The sequence below is a fragment of the Tyto alba genome, unplaced genomic scaffold (genome assembly GCF_018691265.1).
Source record: "Tyto alba isolate M040663 unplaced genomic scaffold, T.alba_DEE_v4.0 Super-Scaffold_33, whole genome shotgun sequence".
NCBI classification, from domain to species: domain Eukaryota; kingdom Metazoa; phylum Chordata; class Aves; order Strigiformes; family Tytonidae; genus Tyto; species Tyto alba.
In genome coordinates this window covers 16,934,627-16,954,755 of record NW_024881308.1, presented here as the reverse complement: position 1 = coordinate 16,954,755, position 20,129 = coordinate 16,934,627, and the positions used below count along the sequence as shown (strand labels likewise).

The 20,129-nt window shown below is 65.8% G+C and overlaps 2 protein-coding genes across 3 annotated transcripts; both read right to left on the bottom strand.

Moving 5' to 3' along the window:
• Window positions 1-739: 739 nt before the first annotated feature.
• Window positions 740-1,572, bottom strand: ID1 (inhibitor of DNA binding 1, HLH protein). Its single transcript, XM_042801056.1, has 2 exons — window positions 1,181-1,572; window positions 740-1,027 (listed from the first exon to the last, which is right to left on the bottom strand). The coding sequence occupies exons 1-2, from the start codon at window positions 1,502-1,504 to the stop codon at window positions 986-988; spliced, it is 366 nt and encodes a 121-aa protein (XP_042656990.1). The 5' UTR covers window positions 1,505-1,572; the 3' UTR covers window positions 740-985.
• Window positions 1,573-6,978: 5,406 nt separating this feature from the next.
• On the bottom strand, window positions 6,979-19,950 carry HM13 (histocompatibility minor 13). Of its 2 annotated transcripts, none has more exons than XM_042801139.1 (12): window positions 19,722-19,950; window positions 18,317-18,415; window positions 16,922-17,004; window positions 15,950-16,038; window positions 15,083-15,168; window positions 14,810-14,935; window positions 12,879-12,936; window positions 12,194-12,277; window positions 11,852-11,888; window positions 10,690-10,792; window positions 10,066-10,151; window positions 6,979-7,353 (listed from the first exon to the last, which is right to left on the bottom strand). In XM_042801139.1, the coding sequence occupies exons 1-12, from the start codon at window positions 19,911-19,913 to the stop codon at window positions 7,272-7,274; spliced, it is 1,125 nt and encodes a 374-aa protein (XP_042657073.1). In that variant the 5' UTR covers window positions 19,914-19,950; the 3' UTR covers window positions 6,979-7,271. The 2 variants fall into 2 exon arrangements, with proteins under 2 accessions (XP_042657073.1, XP_042657071.1); XM_042801137.1 differs by lacking the exon at window positions 6,979-7,353 and adding an exon at window positions 7,910-8,100.
• Window positions 19,951-20,129: the final 179 nt, after the last annotated feature.

The window sequence follows — 20,129 nt, the reverse complement described above, 5'->3', positions numbered from 1 at the left end:
GGGGGGTTGCACCAGGGTGAGAGGGAGCCCCGGGGTCACCCCAGGGCTTGCAGCCACTCTCCCTTGGGGAAACCTGTCCCCTACAACATCACCCCCCACCCCCTGCACCCAGCCTCAGCCCTGACACAGGGGTGGCTGTGGGAGCCAGGGGAACGCTGTGGGCTGTGGGTCACCCCGCTGGGAAATGGGGCAAGGGCAGCCCCACACTGCAAAGCCACTGCAGCCCCGGGGAGACTGGGGGGACCCCACGCTCCCCAGCTGGGCACAGAGCCCCACAGCTGGCTCCCAGCACCATCCCCTCATTGTCACCATCCCATCAAGGTGCCCACCCAGGGCAGACACGTCCCAGCACCGCCGCATCTTCCCACTGCAGCAACTGGGGTGCAAACCATCTTTCCTCCTGTGCATGTCCCCAGCACCCCACATCTGAGCCCAGGGAGCGAGGGGGGGGAGCAGGACACGGACCCCTGGGGGTCCCAGGAGAGGTTCTGTGGGGACACAGTGCTGGGACAGAAACAGGAACAGGCTCCCAGCACACCTGGGCCCCACACCGGGAGGAACTGGGACCCCTCCTCAGCACCACCACAGGGGCTCAGGCCCCAGTCTCCCACAGCACACCCACCCAGGCTGTACTGCTTCACATGAGCTCCCCCCCCCCCGGTTTCATGCTCCCTCAGGGTTTGTCCCTGGGGTCCAGCCCCCCCAAAAGCCCCGCGGAGGGGGAGGAAGCAGAGGCGTGCCTGGTCATCAGGGCTTGTTTAATAACAAAACTCCAGCTATTGTAGAACAATATTCTCCAGCATCATTGTAATATACAATACGGGGAATGCTCTCAGCAATCTGAGAAGGATACGTCCCGCGGCCGCCGGGCAGCACCCCACGCCCCGGCTGCGGGGGGAGCCCCCCCCCCCCCAGGGGAGGGGGTCGCCGGCCCCAGCCGTGTGCCGGGGGTCCCGGGGAGGTCGGTGGCGGGTCCGGTGCGGTCTCAGCGGCACAGGATGCGGTCGGCAGCGGGCATGCACGGAGCCTGCGGGAAACGGGGAGCGGGGGGAGCCGGTTAGCGCTGGTCGGGGGTGGGAGGAAACCCCCCCCCCCCCGGGGAAGGGGACAGCTCGGCGCAAAATCGAGGGGAGCGGGCCCGCAGCGATGCGCCCGCGGTGGGAGGGGGGTCGGGGCTCACCTCGGGAGGGTCCCCGGCGGCGGCGGGGCGGGGGGGCCCCCGCTGCAGAGCCAGCTGCAGGTCCCAGATGTAGTCGATGACGTGCTGCAGCAACTCCACCTTGGAGACCCGCCGGTGCCGCGGCAGCGTGGGGACCAGCGCCCGCAGCCGCGAGTAGCAGCCCTTCATGTCGTACAGCAGCGCGGCGGCCGCTTGCTCCGCCGCCCCCGGGGACGCCCCCGGGCCCGGCCCGCAGCGAGCGGCCTCCCCGGGCCTCACCGCCTTCAACGCTCCGCCGGCGCCCGCGGGCAGCGGCGAAGAAGCGGCGGCGGCAGCGACCTTCATGGCGAGGGGCGGCGGCGGCGGCGGCGACCGGCGGCGGCAGGACCCTGCGGGCGGACAGCCGAGCGCGCGCCCCGCCGCGCCAATTATAGCGCGCCGCCGGCCGGGGTGGGCGGGGCCGCGGGGGGAGCTGCGGCCAATGGCTGGGCGGCGAGGAGGCGGGGACGGACCCGCCCCTCCGCCCCGGAGGGCAGCGGCTTAAAGGGGCAGCGGCGGGGAGAGGGCGCGGGGGTTACCGGGGGGCGTGGGGTGAGGGGGGGGGGGGGAACCGGGGTGCGGAGCGCCGGCACCTTCCCCGCCATTAACGGGGGGCACAGCCCCCGGTGTCGGGGCTCCCTGCGGCCTCGCGGTGCCCCTCCAGATTCCCAGATCCCCCTCCCCAATACACTCCCCGGGCCCCCCGCCGCCCCCCCCGGCCTCCCAGACCGTTAGACGCCAGGGCCGTGACGTCACCCATTCATAAAACCCCGCGCGCTGTCAGCGCGGCGCCTCGCGGGCGGTGCCCATGGCGACGGGGCGGGTTGGGGGGGGCACCTGCATCACGGGCGGGGGGCACCGCGACCCCCACGGGGACACGGGGGGAGCGCCAGCGGGGGCAGCTGAGACACAGGGGAGGGGTCCCCGAGACACGGGGGGGACCCCCAGCAGGACCCCGTCCCGCCGGTCCCCCCGACAGGGACCCCCCCGGCCCACCCCGCCCAGCAGGCAGCGGTCACGGGTGGGCACGCGTGTGCGTCCACACACGCGGGCGTGCGCCCAGGTGCGGGCAAGACACACGGACACACGTGTGCCCACAGACGCACCGGCGCGCGGCCGCTAGCGCACAGTGGGCACGCGTGGGGGGGGGGGGGGGGGGCAGGCGCCTACACCCGTGGGAGGATTCACTAAACCTGTGGATGCACACACGTGTGCTAATGCACGCAGGTGCACACGCGTGCACAGGTGATGCGCACGCACACGCATGCGTGCACACAGATGCACACGCATGCATGGATGATGAGGCCACGCACATGCATGGGCACACACACGCACATGCACGGGAAGATTCCCGTGCACGTGCAAACCTGTGAATGCACACGTGTGCACAGGCGTGCCCGTAAGTGTGCGCGCACACGCATACACGGAGATGCACACGCACACGTGTGGCACGCCGGGATGGCTGCACACACACGCGTGCGCACCTGCGCGCTCTCACGCACACGTACACGCCGAGGCGTGTGCCCCGGGGGAGGCCGGGGGGGGGGGGGAGCAGCCCCCACTGCACCCCACGAGGCCGCACCAAACAAACCTGGGGGGCTCCCCGACCCCACACCCCCCTCACTGTGGGTGCTGGGGGGGGGGGGGGGGGGCTGCACCCCCGCGGTGGCCACGGCCGTGGGGACAGCCCGGGCGCTTTGTGCCCTTCCCGGTGGGATGAGCCGGGCCCCGGGGGGGTGCAGGGGGTGCCCTGCCCTTTGTGGGGGTGGGCTGGGGGTCAACCCCCACCCCGTGCCTGATGCTCAGCGCCGCTGCAGCCCCCCCCCCCCCCCCCCCCAAAAGGCCTCCCCTCATCTTCCTCCCAAAGGGGTGTGCGGGGGGGGGGAGGAATCCTGGAGAGCGCGGCTGGGCTTTCACCCTGCCAGCCCGTCGCGGGGGGACCCGCATCCGTCTGTCCCGCGTCCCCCCGTCGGTTCCCAGGGTGGGCACGGCGGCCGGGGTCGCCCCCTCCCATTGAGGGCTCGGCGGAGGGCCCGGTGCTGCCCGGTTCCCACCGCGGCTCTCAAAGCTGCTAATTAGCTCCCATCTGGCGGCGGCGGCCGGGCCGCGGCGGGGAGGCCGGGGACATTGTGCGCAGGAATTCCTTTCAGTGCCGGCCCCGGTGCCGCCAGCTGCGCCGCCAACAATACGAGGGACACACACACACATCACACACACCCCCCAACCGGCCCCTGCGCCCCAACCGGCAACTTACCCCGGTGTCCGTGTCCCTCCCCCCCCCCCCCGCCCCTCCCAGCAGCGGTCACCCCCGGGATGGCGGGGGGGGGGGGTCGGGATGAGCCTCGCCGTCACGGCGGGTGTCATGGCACGGGTGGCACAGCCATCCCCGCTCTGGCTGGTGGGGTGGCCCCGGCTGCGGGACACCCTTGGGGTGCTGAGGGTGGGGGTGCTGAGGGTGGGGGTGCTGGGGGTGCTGAGGATGAGGGTGCCGAGGGTGGAGATGCTGGGGATGGGGGTGCTGGGGGAAGGGGTGCTGAGGATGGGGGTGCTGAGGGTGGGGATGCTGGGGGTGCTGGGGATGAGGGTGCTGAGGGTGGGGGTGCTGGGGATGGGGGTGCTGGGGATGGGGGTGCTGAGGGTGCAGGTTCTGGGGATGGGGGGTACTGAGGGTAGGGGTGCTGAGGATGGGGGTGTTGAGGGTGGAGATGCTGAGGGTGCTGGGGATGAGGGTGCTGAGGGTGGGGGTGCTGGGGATGGGGGTGCTGAGGATGGGGGTGTTGAGGGTGGAGATGCTGAGGGTGCTGAGGATGAGGGTGCTGGGGATGGGGGTGCTGGGGATGAGGGTGCTGGGGATGGGGGAGCTGAGGATGGGGGTGCCAGTGGGGCCCCAGGACGCTGCCCTGAGCACAGGCGGGCACGGGGTCCCGGCGTTGTCCGGCAAGACAGATAGCTTCATTTCCATCTCAATTCTGGGAACGGGGCGCGCAGCGCGGTAACAGCGGCCTCGGCCATATGGCGCTGGGGGGGCTCAGCCCGGCCGGGGGGGGAGTGGGGTGGGGGGCGGGGGGCGGCTGCTTCATGCCGAGCAGGGGTTGCCCAGCAGCCGAGAGCATCAAAGCCCCCCCCCACTCTCTGGCTGCCCCTCTCCCGGGACCACACAGGGCACGGCTGCTGCCGTGATGATGGGGACGGGGGCCGGCCGGCCCCCCAGCCCTGGCAGCACCCAAAGCCACACGCCAGCAAGCAGGGCTCTGCGGGGCTGCGAGGAGGAGGGACGGCAGCAGGGAGACCGCGGGGCCGGTTGGGGTTCCCCCCCGCAGCGAACGGGATCCCCAAACCTGGGCTGCTCCTGCCCTGGCTGGCGTTGGGCTCCATCCAGGACCCCTCACCCTCGGGCCACCAGCGTCTCGGGCAGAGCCTCCGGCCCCGCTGTGCCCGCAGGATGGTGCTGAGCCCGGGGTTGCCGGTGCAGCTGGAGCGGGGCCGAGGCTTGCGAGAGCCCCTGTGCGCTCCCCTCCCGCCTTCTCCCTTCCCCTTTCCCGGCTCCATCCGCTGCAGCCCAGACCAGCTGGAGCCAGGCAGCCCTTCCTGGGATTTATTCCAGCTTCCTGCCCCTCCTCGCCGGCCGGCCGGGGCTGGGGCTGCCTCTCGGCTGCTTCCTCTCCCCGCTCGCAGCCGCCGGCCGGGCGCCAGCACCCAGCACCCAGCAGGACCCCGGTTCTCACCGCCGGCACCCCCACCGCCGCCGGGGCGCACCGTGGGGACCGCAGCACCCAGCACCCATCCCGGTCGCGGTGGGGAGGCTCTGCAGGGCTGCGGGGACAAGCAGTCCTGGCGTTCATCCCCCTCCCCCAGGCACCAACACTCCCCACCCGGGGAAACCACCGTCCTGCTCCCCGGCATTTGCACCCAGGGGTGCTCCCCTGCGCACCCCCCCAGCTCAGCCCATCCTGCCCTGCTGCAATCCTTGGCAGCAGCTTGGCATGAGGGGGAGGGTGCCCAGGGGCTTCCCCCCCACCCACCAGTGGGCACCTACACCGCTGCCCCGCGGGGCCGTGGGTAGGGGGATCACCCCAAACCCCACAGCTGCCGCCGGCGGGGCAGCCCGGCTCCGGTCCCTGCCCCAGCTGGGCGCAGCTCCGCGGATGGAGGTTTCCTGTCAGAACCAGTTGCGCTCCTGTTTCCGCAGCTCCCCCCCCTATCCCTCACACATACACCCCCCCCACACACACACACCCCCCCACAAAACCGGAGGGACCCCGCGGCGAGGGGAAGGTGGCCCAGACAGAGCGGAGCCGCACGGCCGCGGCGCTGCCACGGGGCCCAGGTGCAGCGGGCGAGCGAAGCCGGGGCCACCGAGGCGCCGGCGGCTCCTCGCAGGGGCCGGAGCGTTTCCTTCCTCCCGGTCAGCCCCGGTTTATCGGCCGGGCAGGGTGAGGGGTGACCCCGCTCCCCTCGGGAAAGCTCCTGGCTCGCCGCCGCGCTCCCACCGCACGTACGGCTGGCACGACGGCGGCGAGAGGAAGATGCCGGTGCTGGGGGGCAACATGTGCAACACCCCCCCCCCCCAGCCTGCTCCTGCATGCTCAGGGGCTCCGGAGGCTGCGGTGACACGGGGTGACACTACCCGGAGCCGGGCAGGATGCAGGAGCCTCGTGGGATGCTGCACCAGACCCACACCGCGCTGTGCACGCTGCGGCGGTGAGCGGGGAGGAGGGGGGGTGCCCCCCCCAGCTCGGGGCAGGGTGCTGCACCCCCACGGCAGAGCCAGCGCCGTGTTCCACGGGACACTGGGGGGCTGCTGGAATCACATCTGGAGTCTAGACTCAGCGACTCCGTGGGCCGGGCCTGGCCGCAGCGCCGTGCCCGAGCCCCGCTGCACACTGTTTGCTTAGCTGGAGGTATTTAATTGGAATTAAAGTGGCCCCTCTTGTTTTTGCGGACGGGGCTGTTGGAAAAGGAGCTGTAAGTCATAGAAAACATCTGTAGGAGGCTGCGAAGGGTCATTAGATGGCAGAACGCGAGGCGCCACTTTTAGTGCTCGCAGCCAACGCGGGGAATAATGGTTCAATACGGCTTTTGTGGAGGGGCTGCCAAGCCGGCAAACGCTTTCTATTTATTCTGGCAGCGGGCACGGCCGGAGGGATGCGGGATCCTCCGCACGCCGGCCCCGCGGGGACACAGCCGGTGCTGCGGGACATGCGGTAAGCGGGCCCCGGGGGAGCCGAGGTGGCCACTGGGACCCCCCTGCCTGCACCGGGACCCCCCCGCCTGTCCCAGCCCCAGGGGGTGCAGGCTGGCGCTGAGCTCCTTGCAAGGAGCGGGGAACAGCCCACACTCTCTTCACCCCAACTCTGGGGCTGGGCTTGGGGTCACCCAGCTCTTTCCCTCCCATGGCTGCTCCCTCCCCCAAGGTGGGGGGGGGGGCGCCTCAGCCCCAGCTCACTGAGCCCCCCAAGCAGCCCACGTCCCCATCCCCACACCCCGATCCCCGGGGCCAGACCCCCCCCTCCCACCCCCGGTTCCAACCTGCCTGGGGTCAAGCGACCGCAGCCCTAAATCTGGGTGTTGCAGAGGTGGGGGCCAGGCTGAGGCCGGTGCCTGAGGAGCGGGAGGGGAAGGGGACGGTCACTTGGAGACACCCAGACAACAGCCACGGGCCCCCCAGGGAGGATACGGCTGCCAGTGAGCCGGGACACCGACCCCGGTGCTGGCCACAGGGCTACGAGCTGGAGCAGCGGCCACGGCCCGGGCTGCCAGCACAGCCAGACCAGCACTCCTTCCTTCGACATGGTTTAATATGAGAGAAAGCAAACGCACAATACAAAATTTAAAAACCGGCCTGTGGTTTGCCCCCCTGCCCGCCTCGGGCCCCCGCAGGAGAAAACCAGGCGGGGGGGGAGGCAGCGGGGTGGCCCCGGGGGGGGTGGCTATGCGGCGTACATCGATACCCCACCTGGGTGGCTGCTCCGACACACACAACACGATGCTCTTGCACAATTGTTTCGTCGTCTGTCACTCGCCGAGGGTCTGGAAGGGCCCCAGCCCAGCGGCACCGGGCACGTGGGCAAGGTCACTTCTCCTTCTTGGAGGCTTCTGTCGTCTCTTCTTTGGAGGCCCCCGGCACCTCCTTGGGGGTAGAGCTCTCCTCGTAGCTGGGGACGAGAAGGAGGAGTGAGTGGGGACAGAGACCTGTGCGGAGGAGGGGGTGAGCTCCAGCCATCAGCCCCCCCCCAGTGCAGGCAGCCCGATGGGGCAGAGCTCAGGCTGGGAGACGAGCGATGCGACAACTCCCCTGGACAACTCCGGGGATGGGGGGGACCCAGCCAGGGGCTGGGGCTCCCCCCGGCCGAGCATCAGGCCCCGCAGGTCTGTCCTCGCCCCCGTCGGATATCCTGGAGAGCACCACGCTCTCCCCCACCCTGAGCACTGGTGCCAGCAGGGCCGGTCAGCTGGGGGCTGCAGCAAGACCAAGAGCAGCAACACCCCCCAGCCCTTAGGGACTCGCTCCTTTGGCTGCAAAACCCCCCCCCCCCGGCAAAGGAAACCCCGCTGGGGGAGCACGAGGAGGGCAGAGATGTCAAATCTTCTCCCCCGCTTCAGCGTCTCCCCTCAAAGACAAGGAGGGAAGCCAGGCTGGTGGCAGCGAGGCGACAGCTACTGCCTCTGCCCAGGGAAGGGGGGGGGAGAGCCAGGGGCAGCCCCTACCTGGCCAGAGCGACAGACAGAGAAAGGGCACCGCCTGCGCTGGCTACATGGCACTAGGGCTTTGCTGCCGGCGTCGGCGGGGACAGGACAGTTTCTGCTGCATGGAATCAGCAAGGCTGGCCGGCGAGCCGGACACGGTGGGGAAGTGGGTAAGTCTCGGTGTGTGTGGCAAGATTTCAGCAGAGGATTCATAGCTGCAGGAGAGAGAGGAAGCAGGAGGGGAAAGGCGAGGACAGAATGGAGAGGCGGGGAGAGAGAAAGAAAAAGCAGAAGAGTTTTGGAGTGAGACTGCTGCAAACCCACCGGCCCTGCGCAGGCAGCCTGATGTCCCCTCCGGCTGCCGGCACCCCCGGAGCCGTGCTGGCAGGCTCCTGCCCGCAGCCCCCAGGAGGAGGCAGCTCCCCCTGGCACGGGTAGAGCCAGGCAGCCGGGTCAAACCTGGGCGCTGGGAAAGCAGCGGCAGAGCTGCCCCGGGGGCTGTGCAGGCAGCAGACCGATGCGGGCAGACCCTTTCCTGCCGCTCGAGGCCAGCGCAGGACGGGCGGCCCCACCGCTGACGGAGGCAGAGCGGGGGTTCCTGCCTGCCTGGGGAGGACTCAGCAAGGCTGGGAGCTGCAAAATTCATCCCGATGGTGCCCGCCTGTGCTCCACCGACACGTCTAACCCCGGGCCTGCAGCACAGATCCGCTCGCCACCGAGCCAGAGCCTCGCTGTCCCCCCGCCGTCCCAGGGCAGCCCACGGCTGCTGCGAGCCACCACGCGCAGGCAGAGAGCAGAGGGGAACTGCCAGCTCAGCCCGGGGAGGATCGGGGCCCACGGAAGCTACTCCCGGTGGGATCCCTGCCGTGGGAGCCACTGCCCTCCAGGCACGAGGCCCGTGGCATCCCACTTCCCCTGCCCGCGACCAGAGCGACTTCAAGGGGGGGGCTGAACCCCCGGGTCTGTCAACCCCCCAGCCTCCTGCACTTCCCCCGGCAGCAGTCAGCAAACAGCGCTTTGCTGCCGGAGCAGCTTGTGCTAAGCTAATGCTCGGGGTGAGGGGCAGTAGCTCCCCCCCACCCCACCCCGTGATGCCCGGCTGGCCAGCCAGCCCGCCCAGGCTCCTTGCTGCCCGGCGAGTCGGCCTCGCAGCTCGTCTCTCCCCCAGTTCCCAGGCACTGGAGGCGGCGGTGGTGTCAAACTGGTGAGTCACGGCACCGGGGGGGGGGGGGGAGAGTGGCTGCAGGATCCCAGGTGCGCAGGAAGGACGATCCCGGGACACGCGGCGCCTGCAGCAGCGATCCTCAGAACCAAACATCAAAGGCCGGGCAGGTGCGGCGGGGCTGGGGGAGCGGGCCCAGCTGAGAGCCCGCTGGGAACACGCATACCTGCACCTCCCCGGGGAGAGGAAGGGAAGAGAGGGCAGCCTGCGCCCTGCTCGGGTGCTGGTTTCCCTGTGAGCAGGCTGGGGGCTCGGGCAGGGGCACCCCGGGAAGGGGGAGGCTTGGGGGGCACGGCCCCGGCTGCTTTGGGATGGATGTTTCTTGCCGTTCTCAAACAGGGCAGCACCGAGCCTTGAGCACAACCAGCCCAGCGTGGCTCGGAGCGGACAGAGCTGCCCGCTGAGAGCGAACAAACGCTCAGAGCGTGGCAGGCAGAGAAGAGCCGAAGCGCAACAGCGCAGCCCCGTTTCTTCTCTGCACCTACAGACCCCGGGGCAGGGAGACTGCTGCAAACCGGGAGCGGGGAGGCTGGGATGTGCTCGAACCAGCCCCGGCTGCTCTCAAAGCCAGATCCGGCTCCCTTCTCCCCCACCCGCGGGCGCTGGGACACAATGACCAAGCCTCTCGGCGCCAGGTGTGCGGTCCCACCCTCCCCCTGCCCGCCCGCCAGCGCACGGGAAGAGTTTTGTCACCGGGGCGTAAAGCAATACCAGGTGCTGCCTGCCTGTTGGTACCGCACCAAAGCTCCCACCCGGCTAACAGGGAGGCGGCTGGAGCCAGGGCCGGCGTGTACAAACACGGACCCCACTCCCCTCCACCCACGCACGTGCGCGCGCACGCCCAGAGCGTGCCCAGATGAACCCGTCCCTCCAGCTGTGCCCAGGCGTGGGAACATCTGCACGCTTCGTGCACGCCAGCGCCGCGGGCGAAACAGCCCCGTCCCCAGCTGACGCTCACCTGAACATTTCGGTTACTTCTCCCTTTGCCAAGGCCACAAGAAGCGGGAATCCGATGCAGGCGGGGACCAGGTACAGCAGAGCAGGCTGTGTGGAATAAAAACAACTGTTAAACCACGAATCACCCCTCGGGAGGAGCGTGGGGAGAGCTGGCCCTGTCCCCTCCGCACCCCTGGCGTCTGTCACAGCGCCGCACAGAGGGTTAATGCCCCTGAAAGCGGCTTCAAGAGCCAAATTACAGCTGCAGCAGCACAAAACCCTCGCCGTGGGGTCCCAGCGGGCCACAAACACACCGAGGGCGCCCGTGCAGCCACAGCAGCCACAGCGTACAGGCTCCCAGGGCCCCTCTGCAGCACAGAAGGTGGGTTTTCGGGGGCAGCTTGGCTGCAAAGAGCCACAAAAACACAGGATATCCCCGCTGAGGTGCTGCTGTTGGAAACACAGCTGCCTGAACCAGCCTGGCGCCCAGCAGGACTCGGCTCCAGCCAGGCACACAAGCTTTGGGCAGGGAAAGGTACAGGCAGGCACTGGAAAAGCAAAGCTAAGAGAAGGAATGCATCGACTTTTTCCTGGCACGGTGCAGAAACCTCACGGCCTGCCTGGGACGTAGCACGGCAGAGCTCACCTGGGCGTGCTTGAAGATGTGCATGATGAATATGGTCAGGCCCAGCCCGAAGATGTAGGCCACAAAGCTGGTGTAGAAATACGTGTGTGTGTTCTTCTTCAAGCTGTAGGGAAAGGGAGCAGAGCCCAGTGAGCTCGGGTCCGGGAAACCCGTGGCCAAAACGGAGCTGGGCCAGAGTTTACAGCCATCTCCCACTGCGCCTGGAGCCGTGCTCTGCCCCCGCGCTTGAACTGGCACAGGGACTGCCCCCAGTACAGCCCCCAGTCCCACAGGACTGGAATTGGGGGGGGGGGGACACACACGACACCCTGGTGAGGGGCTGGGGAAGGGAAGGAGGCCCACGGTTCTGCTGCGGGATGGTGGAATCGGTGCTGGGACCCAGGGAGAGGATCCCACCTCCTCGGGGGAGGCACGGTCGGTCCCTGGCGCCCCGCTCTCAGCACGCGCCGAGTTATCTCAGGGGCAGGCTGCGGGACCTGGGATTCCCAGCAGGTGCAAGCAGGATGTGGGTGGAAACACCTGGAAGAGCTGGCACAAACCGGAGGGTCTGTGCAACAGCGGCGGGGCCACACCACGGCGGTGGCACGAAGCGGCCCGTTCCCGGCAGCTCCCCAGCTGGAGACTTTCGGTGTGGGGCAACTGCTGCAAAACTACACCCCGGCAGTGGGTGCAGCTTCCCTGCGTAGGAAGGAGCCGCTTCCCCTGACGTCAGCAGCGACCCAGAGGCAGCCAGCACGCCCGGGCACCGATTTGCATCCACGTGAGCCCTTCCCAGGTGCCAGCACCCCCGGCTCTTTCCCACGCCGTCGCTGTTTCCCCTCGGCAGCGCTGCCCTCTCCTCCTCAGTGCCAGGGAGGCTCTGCGGGGCTGTTCCGTGCTGCCCGCCCTGCCCTGTGCACAGCAACACCCGTCAGCTCAAACAATTCGCCCCCCCCCAGCACTCAGGACTTACCCACAAAGCCAGCCCTGCTCACATCCACTCTTCCAAGAGCTTCCCCTTGCACCCCCACCCCGTCCCAGCCGCTCTCCCGGGTCCCCACGCCAAGCCCCGGAGGGGGAGCACACGACTGCGCTCCTGGCTTCCCCTTTTTCCTCTGCAAAAGCCGCTCAAATATGCTGCAGGATCCAACCCGCCAGGGACCCTTCCCCGCCGCCCACTCACCTGATGTCAAACCGCAGCAGCAAGGCAATGAAGATCCCTGCGGGGAGAAGGGGACAGTGAGGGGACGGAGGTTGTAGGGACAGCTGGGGGAGGCAGGACCAGGACCCGCAGCCGCTCCGGGTGCCGTGCCTGGGCTGACAGTGCCCTCTCGCGGCACAAGGCACGGGGACACCCCCCGGACCTGGTGGGAGACACCCCCCACCCCCCCCCCTCTCCCCAGCCCACGCAGCCCCAGGGCTCTGGCCTGGCCACAGGCAGAGCGAGGCACCCGCTCGGCTCCCCACAGCCCGTTCAGACGGGGGATCCCGGTCATGTTCCCCCCCCCAACTCTCCTGCCCTCACCTGGAATGACAATGTCTCCTAGACCCAGCATGGCAAAGTTGTCGGCCTCCAGCCCCTTCTCCAGCAGGTCCTGAGGGAAAACCACTACGAGGAACAGAGAGAGGCACAGTGACAGGGGAGTGTCTGTGCTGAGCAGACCCCAGCACCGCTCTGCCTGGCAAAAAGGGACCGGAGCAGGGCAAGAGCCCTGTCCCTGCCCTCGGCCCCCCTCCTCCCCTGCAGCTCCCCTTGTTCTCCTTCCTGGGACAACTCTAGGCACCAGGATGACAAACCAAGGAGTTTGCAGCCAGCCCCACACGCAGGTTTCAACCCCAGCTCCCAGGACCCAAACTACTACGTGCTCCACATCAGCACAAATTCAACCCTCCTGCTGGTTTTTGGGGGTGTCTGTGGGGTTTTTGGCTTTTTTTTTTTTTTTTTTTATAAGCGGGTGAAATTACCCACCCTGGGGATGCAGCCTAACCCAACCAGCTCAGGGCTCTGCAAACCATCCTCCAGAGGCCTGGCCTGGCTCCCTGCAGATTGCTGGCACCACGCAGCAGTCCAAGGGGTCACTGGCAGGAGACACCCCCCCCCCCACCCCCCGCACCCATCCCACCTTCTGAGCCACCTCCAGAAGGCAGAGGGTGCAGGGAGGGGCAGCGACTGCGGCAGAACGGACACCCCACGGGGAAGATCTACTCACGTTTTATTGGGGCCTCGAAGGATTTGGCAACTGTCACCATCACGTTGGTGCCAAAGACCTAGGGGCAAACAGAGGAGACGGGGGTGAGCACAGCTGCGCAGGGACAGGCACACGTTCAGCTGCAGCCTCACCTCAGGGCCTGGAGCGGCCTCAGTGGAGGAGAACAGCCAGAGAGCCACCGAGCTGCAGGCTGAGGAGGAGACCAGCAGAGCCCCGGTGCTCCAGGTGAGCACCTCACGGCCGTTCCTGCTTTCAGAGCAGCGCCGGGGAGCCCGCTGAGCCACGGTGCTGCCCCCCCCAGCCCGGCCTTCCCCAGCACCCACCCCCCACGGGTCAATCCAGCTCGAATTAATCAGCTCGGTGGAGAGCCCGAGCACCACACAGGGTGTTATCTGAGGGCAGGAGCTCCCAGCAGGGAGTCCCACCTCGTGCCAGGCTGCTGCCCGTGAGCTTCCAACGGGGACTGGAGCAATCACCAGATCAGCCTTTTGCTCTGAGGTCATTTATTTGTCCTGCGCTATCAGCTTGAAATACTCATATATTTTGGGGGATGGATGGTAAACACATAGGTCAACCACCCTTATTGCTGTTCCTTTTCATCTCCAAGCCTCCAGACTTGGCTACACCAGCAGCAGGCACATAAACCAGGTGCTGGTCAGCACCAGGTGAGCAAGATCCTTGAGCCAGAGATTAAAGAGAAACCTTAAGGCAAGCACTGGGCATCAGATTAACTCTGATAAGGTGCAGCAAGCTCTGGGCATCGCCATGGAGTGACAGCCCTCCACGCCGGGACCAGGGAAAAGCGTCCCATGCAAAGTCACCCCGAGACTTCGCAGGGGGTAATATCGTGGCTCCACTGAGCAGTCCTCCTTGAACACCCGCCTCGGGCCCCACTGTGATTAAACCCGTGCTAAAATCCAAGCGAGCGGTCCCTGCAGAGGAGCACGGTGAGAGGGTCTCCACCTCAAGGTGGCCTTTCCGTGAGGGAGGGCAACACGCGGACGTGCCGAGGAAGCTGAGGCAGCCGGCAAGAGGAGAGCAGCCAGGGTTGCACCCTCGCACCCCGGGCAGGGCACGAGGTGTGCTGAGCCAGAAGGCTGAATCCTCTCCAGCTGTGAGCAGCGGAGGAAGTGGCACACAGGCTAAGGAACCGCAGAGCTGAGGCTGTTAAAGAGCCTCTGAAATAGGGGCAGCACCAGCCACGTACAAAATAACACCACAGTAACCAGGCTTAAATAGGGAAGAATTACTCGGGCAGCTGCAGCGCTGCTGGACAGACCTCCAGGTGTACGAGGGCTGTCAGACATTTGGAAACACAGAATTTCAGAAGGTGGAGGCAGCAGGAAGGACTGGGGAATGCGGCCGTTACAAGGGGAAGCACGCCTCCAGTCCCATTGCAGAGAGATAAGGAAAACTTCCAAATGAAGATGTTGGGGTGCTGCACGGGCTGAGGGAGAGGGACTGGAGGCGTTCCAGTGTTTGGCCCTCTGTGCAAGGGAACAGAAGGACGCTAACGGAGCCAGCAGATGACAGAGCCGAGGCACAGCCCATACAAGCAGGATCAGCGTAGCCCGGAGCAGCCCCATCCTACAGAGCAGCTCTGTCAGGCATTGGGAAAACCTTGTACAGGTCACCAGAACTGGGTATGCCGCGCACCCCCGGGTACCCCACACCGGCCCTGATGCGATCCCTGCCAGCCCGGGGCTCTCCGAGCCAGAGCTTAAAGGGAAACGCGTTTGCTGAGCCACGTTCCCCCACTGTTTTGATTCCGTCATCGTCCCCACCACACCCCTTCGGGCTGAGAAAGTGGGAAGCCTGACTGCAAACGCGTGTCCGGCCGGCGCGCTGCCCCCGAAGAGACGGAACGCCGCGCACGTGGCTTCCGCCAACGGCTGCAACTCGCGTCCGCCCCGGGGAACGCTCCCGCTTACCCAGAAGACGTCGTAGATGAAGAGGCCCCCGAGCAAGATGCAGCCAGTGCTGACGTTGTTCAAGTGCAGCAGCTCCACCCCGTTGAGGGAGAACGCCAGCCCAAAGAGGTTGTTAGCAATCCAGTGCTGAGAATGACAGGAAAAAGGAGATTTGGGTCCCACTGCACGTGCCGAGTCACGGCCTCAGACTGCAGAGGCCTCGCGTGGAAAGGGGCCCAGGTCAGACCCAGCCTGGTCCCCGGCCCCCCCACCACAGGGCTGCAGCTCGCTTACCTTTCTCAGAAGGTACCAGACCCCCACAACACTGCTCAGGGCCAGGCATACGAGATCCTTGGTGTCAAACTCGTAATTCACTATTTCTGCAATAAACCAGAGAAGTCAGATTTTGGGCAGCCCGGGCAGCTCCCCTTCCTGCGCAGGGCAGAGACGGGGGATTTTACAGCTGGGCAGTACCACAGGGCTCACGTCCCAGACGAGGGGACTGCACCCACAGAAACGGCCGTGCCCACGGAAAACACGTGCGAAGCGCACGCGAGCGAGCAGCTGGCCCTGGCAAGCCCGGACCTTCCCCTTCAGCCAGACTCTGCCACATGGACAGCATCTGCGATCCTTCTGTCAATAAGGAAATTGGATTCAGGCACTGTCTAAGGCAAGGAGAGGTAAATTATCGCCCTCTTCCTGCACTGGTTAACTCCTGGTGGTATCGCTACAAGTAGTATTCCTTTACCAGTAAAGCTACTGGGCAGGAGACTTATCCAAGCATCTTCTACCAGTGCAAAGATTTGTATCGGATCAGTTTATGCAGCACAAAAGAGCCGGTACTACTCTACCCAAGGAGCTTCAAGAAAGGCAGTGCATTTAACAGCACCCGCAGCTCCATTCCTGTAGCACTCTGGGATCGGGTTCTGGGGTTTCGCTGCCAGCACAGAGGGAGAGCACCGGCCGGTGGGAGAAGAGGCACGTGGCAGCCCCAGCTCTGCAGAGACACGCGGGGCTGCAGAAGCACAGCGGGGAGCAAGAGGCGAGTCTTTGAGAAGGTTGTTTCAACGAGCTGAAGGTCAAAACGCCAAGTGAGCAAAGGACAGAACGGTAAAGGCAGAAAACATTCAGGCCCCCAGAGAGACCGGCGAGCCAACATACCTTCCTTGCTCTCCCCGGAGCCCTGGGTGAAGAGGAGCTGGTACTGTTTGTTGGGGAAATTTGCAGGGAAGAATCTGTTCATCATGGGGCTGAAACGAAAGGTGTAGGGAAGGGCAGTTTGACAGAAACCCCACAGGACGCGCTGCCCAGCACCTCTGCAGCACGGAGGTCAGCCCACACCCCGCCCCGGATGGGGAAACGCCAGGTTTTGCTGTATCAGGGACTGGCAGGAGCCCCAGCTCCAGTCACCACGCCGCAGACACGGGACCTCGGCCTCCCCAGAGGGCTGATCTAGGGCAGCAGGCACAGAGCATCGCCCGCAAGAAGGGAGGACCCACACCAGACCCCAGGAAGCACCCTGCGCCCCCCAGCAGCCTCCTGGGCACCCAGAATTGACTGGGCCAGCACGGAACGGCTCTCCTGCAGAGCTGGGAGTGGAGACAAAGCCCTTGCCCAGCACCAGTCTAGGGAAAGCATCTGGTCCCCAACGCCCTAGAGCTCAGGAAACAGGAAACCAGTTTTACTTTTTCAGTTACTGAAACAGCCTGAACTTTCAACATCTCATGCCAAGCATTGGGGCAAGAGGCCGGGAACATTATCGTGAGCTCCAGCTGCCTGTTTCACCGTCCCAATAAGGGGAACATGGGTGCTGAGGAGCCCTCCCATCCACAGGCCAAGCTGCAGCAGCTCCTCAGGGTGAGGTGGCCTCGTCCCATGATGGTGGCCATGCACACCTCCACGAGTTCTCCCGGTAGTGCTGTAGGAGATATCGGCTTGCCAGGACCCCTGAGACGTAAGGAAGGGTTCACAGAATGCTCCGGGCCCTCTGCACCACCCTAAGAGCTGGACTTGGCTCTGCTGCAAGCCAACGGTGCTCTAGGAACCCCCCCAATAAACTCAACACCTCGCTGCCTCGCAGAGTGGGCCGCCTCGGACACCCCTGCCCCAGCTGCACCCTTCCCTGGGCTGTACCTGATGGTGTGGGACAGGGCTAGGATCCCCAGCACGAAGAAATACATGGAAAGCAGAAGATTGATGTACTCTTGAGAGAATATCTGCAAGAGAAATCCAGAGAGGGGTTAGCTACTGCAGCGTCCTGCCCTTCTGCAGCACTTCACATTTCTACTGGCAGCTGCGGTGTCGGTGCTCCAGGGAGACGAGAAGAATATCTGGAATAACCCAAATTCTTGCACTGCTGATGGGAAACGTGTTGGAAATAGCCGCGTGCTCGCAGAACAAGCACAACGGGCCTGCGAGCTGTCGCACATCTACGAGTGGCTCGGGTCAAAAAATAACTCCTGTGCTGCAGAAAGGAGGACAGAGCTTCCCCCGTGTGAACCCTGCAGAGCGAGCCGGAGCAGGGAGTGAGGGGGGCCCCGGCCGAAAGGGGCAGCAGCACCCCCACACACACCCCCCAACCCGCTACTGCAGTGGGCCAAGCACATCCTGCCCTAATTAAATGGGGTGTTATTAGAAATCCTGTCCTCTACCACACACACTGTGTTACCACTGAATCACCCCCACGCAGCCCAGCGCAGGGGGACCCTGGGGTCCTCTGTGCTCTCCTGGAAGGGCGGGTGCTGGAACACCAGAGCTCATGGCAGGTTGCAGATATTACAAGGAAGAGCCGCTGATCGTGCAGCAGCTTCAGCACGACCAGGCTGCACAGTCCGCGCTCCTTTTCCTGGCGTCTCCGTCCCAGCCAGGAGCAGGAGGCAGAAAAGGCACTTGAGGAGGTGAAGGAAGACCCCGAGGCGTGGGCCACAGGAGAATGGGCGGGCTGCAGGGGGTCCTTGCAGCAGGGTCTGGTGGCTGCTCCATACTCCGCGACCCAGGGAGGCTGGAATCTCCCACCCGTGACCCGGGAACAGTCACCCTAACTCTGCTTGTCGCCTCTGCGCGTCTAAAAGACTCCACCTGAGCACACGGGGGCTCGCCCTGAACCCCCAGGCCTGCAGCAGAGATGGTTTCGGAGGCGCAGGACGGAGCAGGACAGAGGCAGCAGCACCTGCAACTCAGCAGCCCCCGGGCACCCTCTGGTTTCAGCCTGCGCACCGCGACATCAGCCCATGGAGGCAGGCAGAGCTCGGGGGCGAGCTCGTCCCTCAGCAGCTCCCCAGAACCAACTCGTGCACAAACAGGCTCTGATTTCCCCCAAGCTGAGACAGTTCAGGTGAGAACTGACGTCCTCCTGTGTGGTGACACCGAAGAGCTCCAGCCAGGCAGCCTTACACACTTTCTGTCCCAACATTAAGGGCTCCCAACTAGGGTAAGATGAAAATTGAGTCGGTCCCCCTTGGGAGCTCCTGAGCAGGCGGGGAGGACGGCAGGCACCGGCTCCCGCGCCCGCTGGCATCGGGCACTTACTTTAAAGAAGAGGTAGAGCCCCAGAAGGGTGCAACTGGCAACAATGGGAAAACGAGCAGCGTCTCGGCTGGTAATGGTCTCTGGCATCTCCGAGGAGTTCTGCGGAGGGAAGGAGAGGACAGGAGTGGATCAGCCCCTGCTCTGGCTTCATACCCGAGCAGGAGGTGAAGACACAACGAGCGGGGCTCCGAGAGGGGCAGGGTACCCACTGGCCCCCCCGTTATTCCCGGAGGTGGGGCTGTGTCACAGGCAGAGCCTGAGAGATGGAAAAAGCAAACCTCGCACTCATCCTTCCAAGGGCTGCCACAATGTACTGCTTTTTTCCTCTTAGAAAACAGAAAAAAAAATAAAGCCTGCGCTGGCGTTGTTCCTTTCTCCCCCTGCCCAGAGGGGAGCTGGGCTCCCTCGCCGCTCACGCCCGGCCGTCCCCATCTGTGCACACCATATGTCCATCACCCTCCGAACGACGGTTCGCTCCCATCGCCTTTTCATCCCCTCACCTCGCTCTCGGGGTGCTCCTTTGTGCTCAAAAGCCCCGGATTTCTAAACCCCGCTTTTGCCTTCCGAGACATCTTTGCACCGGCAGAACCAACCCCCCCTTTCAAGCCATTTCCCACGAGAGACCTTTAGCTTTCCGAGGAGAGGCAGAGCTGCCCGCTCGCCCCTGCCCAAGGGGTCTAATCTCACAGAGACACCTGTGCCCAGGCAGAGCGCATGCCACTGGAAGCCTTTAATGGAAAGCAATGCCGCGAGGGGAAAAAAAAAATCAGCTTATCCTGGGCAACAGCAGTGCAGAAACAAGTGCCCAAAGAGCGGCGTGGGCGAGGAGAAATCCCCCCCTGCCCCAAACCACGGGCAAGCCCCGCTCACACACCCCAATGCCGTGGGCTGCCAGGAATGCCACTAAAATCAGCTGAAACCCCTGAAGTAAGGCAGAAGGATGGACAAGGAGCTTTTTTTTTTTTTTGAAAAAAAAAAAAAAAAAGCAACAAAAAACAGTACTAAATCAGATTGTTTAAAACAATCCCTCCTGAGCTTTGGGCTCCGAAGCTTTGGTAGGGTTTTCGGGCCAGGTGGGAGGTGTGGGGCCGGGGAGCGCGGCAGCACCCCGGGGACCAGCCCCGGTGCGGCGGGGGGGTGCGGGTGGGGGGTGAAGCCGCACTCGAATCCCGTGTGTGTGTGTGTGTGTGTCCCCCCCCCCCTCCCCAGCGCCACATCTCTGGGGGGGCTGCCAGGAGCTCCGCAGCATCTGAATTTACCCGGACGGGGCTGAGGTCTCCCCGCCCCGCCGCGGGGAGAGGGGCCGGGTGCGGGGGGGGGTCGGGCAGGGTTTTTTTTTTTGGGGGGGTGGTGGTGCGGGGCGGGGGGGGGGGGGGGGGGGAAGGCCGGGTCGCCCCGGGGGTACCTTGCTCTTGGCGCAGCTGACGGAGCGCAGCGCCCCGAAGAAGATGGGGAGCAGCGCCATGAGGACGAGGCTGCCGTAAGCCAGCGCCATGCCCTCGGGGGTGGCGGGCGGGCGGGCGGCGGGCGAGCCCCCGGTGCCGGTGCCAGCCCCGGGCCCGGCCGCGCTGCCGTTGTGGACCGCGGCCTCCTCCATGGCGGTTGCTCCCCCCCCCCACCCCCCCCGTCCCGGACCCCCCCGCTTCCGGCCCGCGCGCGCCAGCGACACGTCCCCCCTTGCCGGCCGGAAGCGCGTCACGGCGCCGGCGCTAGCCACGCCCCTGCTCCCTCCCCACGGCAGCGCGTTGCTAGGAAACCGAGATCGCGGCGGCGGGGCCCGATCCTGGTACCGGCATCACCCACACCCCACACC